At 37.2% G+C, this 14,754-nt stretch overlaps 1 protein-coding gene across 1 annotated transcript in view; it reads right to left on the reverse strand.

Moving 5' to 3' along the window:
* Positions 1-14,115, reverse strand: part of LOC127978775 (KH domain-containing, RNA-binding, signal transduction-associated protein 3-like) — a 113,112-nt gene extending 98,997 nt beyond the window's left edge. The window contains exon 1 of the mRNA XM_052583672.1: positions 13,403-14,115. Coding sequence (XP_052439632.1) covers positions 13,403-13,493 — 91 coding nt within the window. The 5' untranslated portion in view covers positions 13,494-14,115. The remainder of the gene's footprint in view (positions 1-13,402) is intronic.
* Between the last annotated feature and the right edge of the window lie 639 nt (positions 14,116-14,754).

The following is a 14,754-nucleotide window of genomic DNA, read 5'->3' on the forward strand; positions in this document are numbered from 1 at the left end:
ATGTGGTATTACAAGACAAAGCGAACAGCAGAATACAGTAGTGGGGTTGGATTTATACCAAAATTCAGTATGATACAAGCCTCTGGTACCTCGGTATTTAGCCTAAATTTATACCGTAGTTCAGTGGCTTTCAAAATCCTGTTTCAAAGAGGAAAAATGTGTAGAAGAAACTGCTTCCTTCTGCAGCCAAAGGAATAACTTAAAAGAGTAATACTTAAAGGGATACTCCACCCCAAAATGAAAATTTGCTCATTAATCACTTACCACCACGTCGTTCCAAACCCGTAAAAGCTTTGTTGTTCTTTGGAACCCAATTTAACATATTTTGGATGAAAACCGGGAGGCTTGTGTCTGTTCCATAGACTGCCAAGTAAATAACACTGTCAAGGTCCAGAAAAGTATGAAAAGCATCATCAGAATACTCCAACTGCCATCAGTGGTTCAACCGTAATGTTACGAAGTGACGAGAATACTTTTTGTACGCGAGTAAAACAAAAAGTGTAGGCAGCGTACGCTCTTCTGTGTAAGCCGTGCCAAAAGGATGAGCTACAGTAAGCACTAGAGGAGAGTTTATCTTCACAATCGAAGAGAAAAAAGGAAGAATGCCTTTGCATGAAAGGATTGTATCATGTAAAACAGAAATGTTCAGATTTCTAATTATTGGGGGGATTAGCCCCCATCAATGTCTACTGCAGTTATCGTCCTTATCAGACATTTGCTGTATCACTATCATGCAGTCTGTAATGATAAGACATTAGAAAATATTAAGCGATTTTTTGCAAACATTTCTTTGAGTAACATGACCGTTATAATGAACTCACAATTGAATGTAACATTTAAAAAATGATTACCGTATTTTTCGGACTGGTCCTGCGACTTATAGTCAGGTGCGACTTATTTATCAAAATTAATTTGACATGAACCGAGAGAAATGAATCAAGAGAAATGAACCAATAGAAAACATTACCGTCTCCAGCCGCAAGAGGGCGCTCTATGCTGCTCAGTGCTCCTGTAGTCTACACTGAAGACATAGAGCGCCCTCTCGCAGCTGTACACGGTAATGCTTTCTCTTGGTTCTTGGTTCTAAATAAATGCGACTTATAGTCCAGTGCGACTTACATATGTTTTTTTCCTCATCACAACGTATTTTTGGACTGATGCGACTTATACTCAGGTGCGAAAAATACCGTATATATTTGTTTATGCCAAAAAAGCTTACATTTATGTGTATTTTTGTTCGCTGTAGCAGCCATGTTGACGAGATAGTTCATAGCCCTTCGTTCGAAGTGTGGTCCGGAAAAATCTTAGTTTGAAGGGCTATCTGGCCCTTCCCACTACCCCTACCCCTCCAACCAAAAGAGAATCTAGACACCCCTACCCCTTCACGTGAACGCGCGAAACGGATAGGAAGGGGAAAGCGGAAGAGCTAAGGGGTAGAATTGGGATTGGTTCTAAATGGATAATTCACCCAAAAATGAAAAATCTGTTATCATGTCCTCACCCTCAAGTTGTTCCAAACCTGTATAAGTTCATTTCTTTTGTAAAGCATAAAGACATTTTAAAGAATGTTGCTGGTAGCCATTGACTTCCACAGTATAAAAAAAAAAAAAAAAAAAAAAAAAAAACCTTGGAAGTAAATGGCTCCCATCCACTGTTTGGTTAACATCACTGTTTAGACCTTCTGGTGTGTTAAACAGAAGATACTCATAAAGGTTTGGAACAACTTGAAAGTGAGCAGATGACAGATTTTTCATTTTTGGGTGAACTATCCATTTATTGCATGACTGCCCATGATTCACATCAGCACATATTCAGTGTTTGCCAACTGCATAGCTGTAGGTCATAAATCAAAAATCCTTAGGTGTGATAACAAAAATAGCCTGTTTAATATACAGGGTCAGAGCGCTGGTGGATGATGGACAAGGGAATCTAAAATTCACACTTTCGGTGCAAGAAAGCTTGACAGTATAAGTGGACTATGAGAAAATTAATATATCATCTGTATTCGGATTACCCATAATTCAGTAGCATTCAAAAGTGTTGCATCCGCATAGGGCCCAACAATTCAAGTGTATAATTGTTGCAATAATTATTTTGGATTTTATTGACTATGTTATAAAGAAGAAAAATGCCTTGTAATCATGTTTTCACGGCAGAGCAAACCAGACCCGCAGGAGCCGTCGGAAATGGACAGAGGAAGCTCCTCTCCTCTTTGCATGGCTGTATTAAAAAAAACAGCATAAAGCTTCTCTCACAGAGCTTTTAGACCCTCATCCACAAGAGGAACGACATCACACACACCGTTATAGGGTATAATGGGGAAAAGTGAGGATCTCGCCGGGTTATGGAGGGGCATAAATCTTTAATAGCACAGAGGCGAAGAAACAGGATATCAGTAAATGAAACTTAAGTGGATTTTCAGGCTTTTGTAGAAAGACAAGTTATTCGGTAATGTGCTGAGAGTAGCATATAGGAGACAGACAGCCAGAGATGTTTGACTTTTCAAGGCCCTTCCCTGACCACTACAAGCATTATCTTATCCTGACACTTACCTCATTTGATTAGACAGAAGCATAAAAAAATATATAAAAAAATCACACAAAACATCAAGTTGCAAAATGTGCTGTCATGTTATCTCGCATTCAGATTCCTGATGTTTTATGAATGTAATCGTGTGAGACAGTTATGAGAGGTGATTATACCTATACCATATCATTTTGATGACAGACTTTAGCTCAGCAATTTTAAAAATTAGTAAAATAACATTTATGCTGGTTTCAGTTCAGTTCAGTTATTCAATCAAATGATCTGTTTAGGTATGTGTTTGCGGAAAAGGAACATTACGGAACATATTCTATAAATATATGCATCATAGTTCACATGCATGTTTCCCTATGTGATCCTGGACCACAGTGTCTTAAGTCACTGGGATATATTTGTAGCAATAGCCAAAAATACATTGTAGGCATCAAAATTAGTTTTTTTCTTTATGCCAAAAATCATTACGATATTAAGTAAAGATCTTAATATCTTAATTTTTGATTAGTTATATGCATTGGTAAGAACCTTATTGGGACTTTTAAGGCGATTTTCTCAATATTTAGATTTTTTTTTTGCACCCTCAGTTTCCAGATTTTCAAATAGTTGTATCTCGGTCAAATATTGTCCTATCCTAACAAACCCTTTATCAATTAAAAGCTTATTTATTCAGCTTTCAGAAGATGTATATATCACAATTTCCAAAAATGGAACTGGTACCCTTATGACTGGTTTTGTCAGTCATTATCAAATACCTGGTCCAGTGTCACAGGTATTTTCATGGACATTTTTAGAATATGCATGCATCTTGGCACTTCCATCCAGCGTTTTTGATATGATACCCCAAAATTCACATATAAATAGGTGGATGGAAACATAGCTAGTGCCAATGTAATGCACACTTTATCTCAGCACACACAATCACACCCATACGGTGAGTACTGCAGGAGATTTTCAGCTTCCCAGTGAAAGCATCTGGATCTGAGAAACACCCTGTGTTGTGAAAAGAGACAAAAAAAAAAACACCTTTCGAACACCTTCCAGTGATACCCAGAGAGTCCGTGGCCCCACTGCCAGATATCCGCTGTCCAAAAGAGTCTCCACCGTGCCATTTGCATCCGAGAGCCATCTTCAGTCACAAAGCAAACACAAGTACCATGAAGAACCATCTTATTTACATACTATCATATTCTATTTCTCATCTTTCTTTCATTCTAGCTTTATTTGTTTCCTATCTGTCCTGCTTGTTTTCCCCCCTCCTATTTTTTCACCCATTACAATTCCAATTTCATCCTTCCATTTCGTTCTCCTATTGCCTACTCCCTACCTTTTGAAATTTAATTTGGTGGCAGTCCTTCATAAATAACTTTCTCCCCACGGAGGAGTGCGGCCTTATTCAAACTGTAGCCTGGAGCACAAAGACATACTGATTAACAGAGTCTCTCTCTCTCTTTCTCTCTCAGTGTCTCTCTAATCCTCTGTTATCCAGGGCTGCTGTTGTACTGTCCCTTGCTCTTCTGAGTGATGCATTAACATCCTGCAGCAGTAAAAGATTAATACTGTATAAATGAGGAGGGGAGCACCAGAGGGGTGGATTGGTGGCCTAGATTAACATTAGAGTGCCGCGGGTTGAAGGTTTGCCAGACAGCCATACCGTGAGCTCCCTAATGTAAGTACCGAACACTCTTGAGCACAGATTGGGATAATTTAGCTGTATCAAACCCATGTCACATCCGTCCTAAAGCTGTTAACAAAGAGTCTGTGCATTTTATAAAGGAGGAGTTCACCCAAAAATGAAAACTGTCATCATGTGACAGAATTAAGTCTTCTGAAGCCCTAAGTCGACCCAGAAGGAATCCGCAGACTGCATGGATTTTGAGGGTAAATTTGCAGAATGGATTTAAACATAGTAAAATTAAACAGAGCTGAAAGTACAAAATCACCAAATGTTACTGATTGTCATGTCCCAGAATTGAAACTAGCAAGCCAAATTTATATGCAGTATATTAGATTTTTTTTTTTTTTTTTTTTTTAATGCATTAAAAAAAAAAAAATTCTGCTCTATGCAGCTCAAAATTTTGGGGTTGACATGTTTTTGAAAATCTCTCATGATCACCTGACCACAAGACTGCATTTATTTAATTAGCAATATAGTTAAAACAGCAATATTCTGAAATAATATTACAATTTAAAAAAAACAGCTTCCTGTTTGAATACATGTAATTTATTCCGGTGATTGCAAAGCTGAATTTTTAGCATCATTACTCCAGTCACATCATCTTCAGAATTCATTCCAATATGCTGATTTGCCGTTCAAAAAAAAATATATATATATATGTATATATATATATATATATATATATATATATATATATATATATATATATATATATATATATATATATATATATATATATATATATACACACACACACACACACACTGACACTGACTTTTGATCAATTGACTTTTGAACAGTAATGTATTTCATACACGTTCAATTTAAGGGAAACAACTTTGAATCTCTTCAAAATAGATCTAGAAAAAGAAACTTAGAAAAAGGTTCAGTTTCAAACTACATTGGAGTCTATTAAAGCAAGACAGGATTATGATTTTTGGTTGAACTGGATAGAATCAGGTTTTCTCTTAGCAGCCCATGGAAATTCTGCAGTCGAGGGGGATTATTGGTCACCACAGGTTGTTTGGTAAAACCACGAGACTAAATATCATGTTACAGATTTCCAGTTCTCAAGGGCAAGGCGTAGAGGAAGGGAGGGGGAACGTAGCGCCTCTCTTCCACGCAGAGACAGTATTTCACAGCTACATGCTCCAGCTCATTATCCCTGACCTGCGTTGTAGAATCAGTGGTCAGCGTCAGAGATTCCAGGCTCATTTGTTTTTCGAGCTGACCTGAGAAAGGCCCCACAAGGAAACTGTTGAGACTGACAAGCGCAGACACAAAAAAACGCAGCTCTTTTCTACCCTCAAATGGAAAATGAGAAGTGTGGTACGTTTTCCACTCCGCTGCGTTTTATGGGGAATGAGAATGCTTTTAAAATCACCCATCCCATCACGCAAGGGCTGCTGGAGATGATTACACCTGTAGAGGAACCGCGAAACGACTGCGGCTTGAGATCGGGATGGCGTAATCTGAGGTGACGCGCAAACATCTATTGCATTTTAGTAAATACAAACGTAAAAATAGATTCTGAAAACAATGTCACACCTGACATGCACTGGTTACTCCCTCTCATAAAAGTCCTGTAAACCTGATTCATGATTCTTAAACTGATTTATTTGGTCGTTAAAGGTGAAGTGTGCCATTTCTGCACTGCTAGTGGCATGAAATGAAACTGCAGTCTGAGGAGATTGGACATTGGCTAAAGTTTGAGGTGAGACTAAGCAAAGGAAGACGAAAAACGTGTGCGCACACCTGCTTTGGTGCTGCTAATGGTGGAGAAAATGACATACTTCACCATGAAATATTATTCGTCCCTTGGAGATGATCACCTAGCACAACGCTGGGACATAAAACACAGCTCACAGTAAATTACACTGGCTAGTCATTTCTTTGACATAACTAGGAACCTTAATCAGACGGTAAGGGTAAAATCAATATGTGTTGACTGCAGTTAACGAGCAGTCATTAGATTTTATGAGGAACAATTCAAGTCTCTCAGGAAACAGTTCTCATTTCACACAAGAGGAAAAGTGAATAAGAGAGAGTGCACTGCTGCATGTCTGAAATCCTTTCAGTGAAAAGACATCCTGCAATAAGTACTTGTCATTAACTGCCTAAGCAGGATCAACTAGTGACAGAGCAAAACAAGAAAAAATAAAAAAGCAAGATAAATAAATTATGGATGCTTTTAAAGCCAACTTCTGGGAACTCTTTACAAAGATATGAATGTTTGAGAAAATGTATTTATGAAAAGAAAACACTTAAAGCATTCTGTCCATTTGCATTTCTCTAGTGTGCTTTGCATTAATTTGTAGTGCAAACACCATTTTTATATCCTTCTGATGTAGTGTTGTCAAAAGTACTAGTACTTTGGTACCAAGTTGACACTTACATTTAGGGCTGCACGATAAATTGAAATGAAATTGAAATCATGATTAGACAGAGGCTGCAATTGTCATGCGTATCTTTCAGTGAAGCACGGATCTGTGTTCAGAAGTAAATCTCCATCTGAAGCAGTGATGGGTCATTCTTGAACGATTCGTTCATTTTCAATGAATCTTTGATGTGCCTCGGGAAGAACGAGTCGTCTCGGCCTGTGATTTGTTCAGTCGTGCATGCAAACAATTCTATAGGTTCTGTACTGGAATTAGTCTAGTAGTTCACCTGTTTCAGTCAATGCAGTCTTGAGCCGGAAAGAGAATTGATTAGTTAATCTCATGATTGTTCGGGTTTTTCATGTCTTCGTTTATCACGTGACAGACCCATTAGCTTTAACCTATGCAGTCTGAGCAGGAAAGAGATGTAATAATAATAGTAACCAACTCTTTATTACCTTTGTTAAAACATTCAGTGTATGGAAAATAACCATCATGACAGAAATTGACACATTTATAAACTGTAAAAAGAAAAAAGCTACAATTTGAGTAAATGGTAATTATAATAATGATGATAATGATACACCCATTTGTAAGAAAGCTTATAAATTAATTTCTCTATCCAATGCTGTCACATCACGTGACAAAAGTACGAACGATAGGTTAAAGCCTTTTATACAGTCTTTTTATTTATTTTTGAATTAAACAATACAAACATTAAAACACTAAGGCAGTACACTTAAAATCATAAAGACAAAAATATACACACAGATTTGAGCCAATGTAACTCCTTTTATACAATCTATGGCCAAAGCTTATGTGTCTGTCACGTGATGAAGTAACGACTTAAACTCGATGACTCATGAGATGAACAAATCAATTCTCTTTCCGGCTCAGACTGCATAGGTTAAAGCATAAGGGCTGTCATTTGATGAAAGAACGACTCAAACCCGAAGACTTGTTAGATTAAGTGGTGAGGTAAACTAATCATAACCTGAAGACCCTGGTAAACAATGAATTAATCTTTTCCGTTTCTTATAGCATTATACTTTTGTATTGTTTGTAGTGAGATCAACGTTCGAGTAACTACTAGTAGACAGGTTAGGGAAGTAACACGGAACACTTTAATTATATTTTGATAAAAATGAACGAAATTAACAAAATGATTCGAAAAAAGGTCTGAGCTGGTAAAATGATCCGAATTTCCCTGAATCCCTATAGCAGTTGCTGTAAGAGTTAAATTCTTTCATTGATTCAGTGTGACTAATAAACACAAGACGTGTTCTTTTTCTGAAATGTGGTTTATCGGAGTTCTTATTATTATAATTTTCATTATAACAAAGTATATCTATAATGCAATGCTAATCGACATAGCCTTTATTACCACTTAGAATACTAATGAAATATATTGTGTGCCTTATTCTGTGTAAGAAGCCACATCATCTCACTAAAGGATTTACTTCAAACACTCGACTGACGTTATGAAGTGAGTTGAGTAAAATCATGTTATTAAATGTGGTATTTTCATATGCTTTCAGATGGAGCTACACAGAGCCGTATTTCACTGAGAAGCTACGCAAACAGCTGTCATTATTGCAAACTATTTATGTGATTTCATAATCGTATGATTATATAATCTGTGAATTTTTTCTGCATAGCTTGTCAGAGGACTACTGCTCTGTGTAGTAAATGCTGATGAAAAAAATCTGAAAGCAGGTGATTGAGATTTTCGACTTTTGCGGCTTATTATTTACAGATAAGGTGCATATTGTGATTTGATTTAAGTGTAATGACCTACTTTTGACTGATTGTGACATTTCATGTTGAACCGTGAATTCTGTTTTTATGACTGGATAAAGACTGCGTAATTTTCCCGCTTATCATGTGTCCAAATTTCTTCATCTCATTTTCATGAAATAAAATGCAATAGTAATTAAATTTCCCTCTCCATCAGCAAATGGTGATTCTAAAAGAAAACGCACTCGATGTCCGTTTGCTATAGCAATAGCAATAGAGAGCGCAGCACATCTGTCCAGCAATAAAAGAGAGAAGTAAATATAAGAGGTTTGTGATGCATTGTCTACAGTGTATTGAAATCATGTTGTCATAAAACATAACATAAGATTGTCCATAGAATTATAGGTAAGAGATGTAACGTAACCCTGAATCATTAAAAACGTTTTTTAAAGATCTTTTTGATCTGCCAGTGAGCATACTTTAAAACTGAGCTCAGATCTGTCTTCTTTATGCTAGCTTCTCCAGTACTATAATATTAGCACCAACTGACCTGATCTCAGATCAGAAACTCACAGCAACAGCTAGTCATGTACACACATATTAACGCTGCCAGGGGCGTCTGTGAGACAGTTATGATTACCTCAATCAAGTGCTATTCTCTTTGCAATTTATCTCTCTAACTGTCTCCATCTATCTCAGTTCACAAGGCATTTGATGCATTTGCTGGTGGGTGGTTTTGTAAGCCGGCATACAGCCACGGACCAGAGGGCAGAATATTTTTTTATTTATTTTCTACAGATCTCTGTATTATATCAGGAATCAACGTCTCTTCCTGAATCTTAAACGAATATTACAGACCATCTTACAGAGTACATGCTGTGCTCAGAGCTTTGGGAATTTGCACAAGCATTTGTTTTTCTCTTCTTCAACAAGGGATACAGCATACAATGGGCTAAAGGATTTGCTCTTTTTCTCATCACTTACTCTCTTTCTTCTCCCCCATGGGTAAATGGCAGTTTATATAGGATATAAACATGGTAAAACCAACATGGTCTGTAAGACCTGGAGAAAGTGATTCACTGGCATTTCCAATGATCTCAGTTGGTGAACGCAGAAGGTTGAAGAAGCCACTGCAAATAATCTGTACCTGATAAAACATCTACTATAATATAATTCAATATTTCAATTTATATGCTTGCAGAATAAACCACCAGCAGTTACCTTAACCATGCAAACCAGCTAAATATTGACCGCTAGGTAAAGCTAAATTTCTACCAATGCAAAACTCCAAGTAATACACTACTACACTACATTTTGTATTTTTATTGTATATGTGTAAGCATTCCTTTAATTCTCTATAGTTAAATTAATGTAGAACACTACCTCTAGGACCTGCCATGTTCAAGTGGTGAACAAAAAGTGAAGCAAACGTGTGACACGGCTGAATCTACAAAGCATTTAGTGCACTTCATTTGCAATGCAATAATGACACTGGCATAAATGCATTTAGTTGTGATGTATATCAAGTAATACCCACACTCACCATATATACACAACCATCTTCAAACAAATAAAAATAAAAATGCTGTCTTTAGTATTCTGTAGAATAATATACACACTGCTACAAAAAGTAAAATCAGGTATGTGGTCTAAGTCTTTACTGGAACATTATATTTTACATGTCTAAGCCACAATTATGGATCAGTTTTTAGTTTTAAGGAGCATAATTACACTAAATACATACTTAGCACTTCACATGCTTATAAGAAAGGCATTTCTAAATCAATTAAGCAAAAAGATTGTGTGGGATTTGGGAGTTTAGTGATTGTTGGTGTGCACTGGTTTAATGAAACTCCCACTGCATCTGTTTCCAGCCACGCAGCCAGTAAAGATTCGTTTAGCGGTCTGTGTATCACGCCAAAGAGTGTGAACACCTATGTATGTGCGAATGTGTATTTGTATGTCACTTTTTCTTTCTCTTCTTCCTTTTCTCCTGCCAATTACATAATTTAGTTAAGTATTCTAAGATGAGAGCTACTCGACATGACATCATGAGCCATCTGTAATATACTGGAAATAAGAGCGGCAAGTTTTTCTCAAGATTTGGCAGCCACGCAAACATCTCCAAACCCCAGGATGCCTATGCTGATATCTGCCAATAAAACATTCAGATATGTTAGCTAATTACTTGCAAATTGCATCTTTCTTAATAAACAAGCAAATGCACTTATGAAGGAGTCTCTTTCTTCCCGGTTTGCTCAGTTTCTCTTTCTCTCTCTCGTTTCCATTGCTGTGAGCGAAACGGTCCCAGAAACTGAAAAGAGGTTTAAACTCTCTCCTTCTGTCATCATGCTTCTCACTACGAGATATCATGGTGCTAAAAGGCCTTCCAATTTCTTAAAGAGAAAAGGAGTGAGATGGAGTGATAAGGCAGAAAAGTGCTGAGTGTGAAAGTGTGAAAAATGTGTTATCTGCTACGCTGGACATAGCCCCAGCTCTTCGCTCTGACAGAAACATTGACATTTTCATGCCAAACCCTACCGGTCTCTGGAGAAATCTGGTGACATAACTCGTCTGAATATCTTCCTCCATGGTACAGTGTGTTGATTTGCCTTTGATGAAGAGATGGAGCCACACAGCTTTTCCTGAGAAGCTTGAGTTTAGCCACATCCCCAATCCGTGAGTTGAAACGTTAGTGTGGAATGACCACTTTTTGACCACATTTTCTAGATATTGCATAGGGAGAAACAAGACTCTTCAGGTTAAGACACATTTCTGATTCAATTTTACACTGTTCCCTGCACATACACTCTCAGTCCTTGTGCCCTTAAATAATTTGTTCACCCAAAACTTACCTCCAAGTTACAAAACAATATGCAATATATATATATATATATTATTTTTTTTTATTATTTTTTTTCTGTGAAACACACAAATGGACTACTTTTATGGTATTTGCTTATTTTGTTATTCAGTTTTGTTTTTTGGAACTTGACATCTGTGGTCACTTTAAAAATGCAGTATAAAAATGTAAAAATTTTAAACTTAAAATGTCAGCTACACAAATACACAGCATGTGGGTTTGAACCAACATGAAGGTGAGTAAATAATGACTTTCGACTATTACTTTAAGAAATTAGGCTCAAACAAGAGCCTCAATCTCATTCCCCATTAATATATGAATAGTTGCTCAAAAAGAACATGCTACATTTTATGCCGATACTGCAGCTTATTATCAAACCCCATATGCCTTGTGTGTTAGAGCTCTTAGACCTTTAGTCACTCCATTGGGCAAAGTGAACTTAAGAGTAACAGCCAGGAAACGCATTCTATTGCAAAAGTGCAGGTTTAATTGAAGAAAGGCTGCACCATGCCTAAAGCTGCAAACGGACTCTCTTTTGCACTGGAACACCAGATTAAAGCTCTGTGGTTTTAGTTGGAGATACTACAGTTGATTCTGCCCATTGAATCCCAGGAAATATTTTCAGTGGATCGCATGACAAGGTGAACACTGCCTCTGTAATAGCATCAAATTTTTTTCATGAGTAAATTACTTTTGATACATGAGAGCAGTCGGATGAGAGAAAAGGATGGAGTGCACATCTATGACAGCTATGTGACAAACTTTTTTAACTGGTATTAAAAAGGTATAAGACAAAATTACATTTTCCCCTACTTTCTTGCTACAGGACTCATGCTACATCAACATTTTGAATGTGAGTCTTTTCAAACCAACTTTCAAACCAAACCTTCAAACTTGCCTCAAGCTGTTCATATAGATAAGACAAGGAAGATTTTTTGCCTTAAAAAAAAAAAATAAAAATAAAAAATAGATGAAATGCTCAGGCATTTAAACGCACTTTACATTCGATGTCCATTTGCCTGAGTGCCCCAAAAGATTTACATCCAATCCAGAGTTGAGAATAACTGCACCTGCTACATTCATTATCAGAAATATCTGATATGTTCTGCGCAACGCTCTTAAAACGGATTAATTAATGAGTCTCCACTATTTCTGGACTCAAATCTGCTCTGCTTCTTTAGAGAAGACAAATGAGCACATGCTCTTGAGAAATAAAAATCCTTAATTCCTCCCAAAGAACAGAAAAATACATAAATACAAAAAATACATATGCATAATAATACATTTTTAAAAAAAACTATTGTCAACAAATCATCTAACCTACATTTGCACCTACAGTTTTAAAGTTCAACACCTAGCAGACACCATTTAATCTCATTTTAACGTATACCAAAAAGCTGGTACATAGTTTTAACATTATTTCTCTAACAAGCTTTTTTTGTTTGTTACATACTTTAAATGGCAAGTAATTCAATAGTGACAATTCTTCAGTTGTAATGGTAATTAGATACTACTACTTCCAGTAGCAATTATTGTTTATTAAAGTAGACGCTAGTAACATGACACTTGCATAAATATGTGACTAAGTACTAGTATGAGACACTAGAATTTATCACAGCTGTCACTGTTAACATTTCTAGTTACATTTTATTTCACTTGTGAAATGTAATGTTAGTCTAAATGGACACTTTCTGGTTCAATACTAGAAACAATGGGAACATATTAGTGTCTACTAAAGGGGTATGGTGTCTATGTAACTTGTAGGCTACTACAAAAACTTGAAAATATACTAGCGAATATTTGAGGGGGGAAATGCTATTTGTTACCAGCAACAAATGGGACAGTAAGAACGAGTATGTAATGGATAAGCTGTCGTAAGTAATCCAATAGATAAAATAGCTCGACGCTACTGAAACGAGAACTAGTGTATAAAGAATTTATACTTTTATACTGATGAAAATACCAGTCGTTGTTACTCTAATCAAATAAAGTAAAAGTATTTCTTGTTAATACGGCTTGCCACAATACACATGCATGCATTTACAGTATGTTAGAATATGTAACAATAAGGGAATTGGCAAACGACATGACAACAAAATAAACGGATCATCATCGTCAGCTCCTTACTTGGTCTTTCAATCAGTGACCGCGCGAAACAAACGCAACATAGTGCACAAGAATTTAAGAGGGGGAGACAGCGGGACTTACCTTGATCAAGAAGCCGCAATGAGTGCTGGAAGGACGGGTCCAGAGAATCCTTCTCCGCCATCAGTTCTGGCAAGTACTTTTCGGTATCCATCTCGCCCCGTGCGTTTTGTCCGACAAAAAGCTTGTCAGTTGTTAGAGGAGAAATATAAGATCCTGCTTTTGTCCTATAGCAACCCAGACAAGATGTGCACCAGTCAGTGATTCTATCAGCGGCCGGTGAGCATCTACAAGATAATGTGGAGTTTGCTTTATTCTTTAGGTGCGATGGTGATAACTACTGTCCACGCGCTTCCCAGATGGTTCGCTTTTAGCCCATCTGCAGGAAATTCGCCGATGCCTCTGTCCAGTCAGAGTCCTCCAGTCACACTGCCGCTCAACTGTAAACAACAGCTTTGAAGCTCCCCCTGTTGTATCCACGGGCAACGACTGCAAGTCCCAGATCCTCAGTTGATTGGATGTAGCTGGTGCCGCTTGGTGAGATATCGGATACCCAGATGTCAATCTTTCCCGAGGGCGGGGCGGGTGTGGAATTGTCCGTGGTGCTGCAGTTTCTCGCGAATGTGGTGATCGGAGATGGGAATCGAAAGGAATCTTGATGTTTGTGATTCTGGTTCAGATTCATTTTAACATGTCCCGCCCTCAACGGTTCTTGTACTGTATGGTTTTAGCAGTACATCATTTTAGTATGGTGTTCGGGTCCGCATCAGTAGAGGAATGCCTGTTCAAGAACGTTTAATGGAATCTAAAACAGTGAAAACCAGTCTATATTCTTTTAAATGTAATTGTAATTAGTAAGAATGAACAAAAACAACGAATAGCTAATTTAACTAATAATAATTTAATAATTAGTGATTTGCGATATCTTGGGAAGAGGCCTTGCTAAGAGACCATAGGTTGATTTGGCAGATTTGTACCATTTGTACCTTGAGTCTGTTTCATGCTAACCCGCTATACTTACGTGATTTTTTTTTTTTTCCATCGTGGAACAATTCAGAAAAGAGGTGATCACAGCTGTTTCAAAAACAAACAATAATTTCAAGTGTTACTGGAAGTGCAAAACAATAGTTGTGCATTCCTGCAAAGACACAGAGAGAGCATAATGATTTGTTAGCCAAAAGATACAGGTATATACAGACCACATAAAGTATAACAAATACATACATTCAGAAAAACACATACATCTGTGTAACCCACAACATTAATACTCAAATAAGGTCAAAGTGTTCTCATGACTGCAGGCTTACCATCCGCAGAGTTCCTCTGCCTCCATGTCAAAATACAGCAGCATTTGACACCAATCAAAACTGATGTATTGCTATGAGGGACATGTCACATGCATGGCCAGTAGCTGC

This window comes from Carassius gibelio, chromosome B19, assembly GCF_023724105.1.
Source record: "Carassius gibelio isolate Cgi1373 ecotype wild population from Czech Republic chromosome B19, carGib1.2-hapl.c, whole genome shotgun sequence".
NCBI lineage: Eukaryota > Metazoa > Chordata > Actinopteri > Cypriniformes > Cyprinidae > Carassius > Carassius gibelio.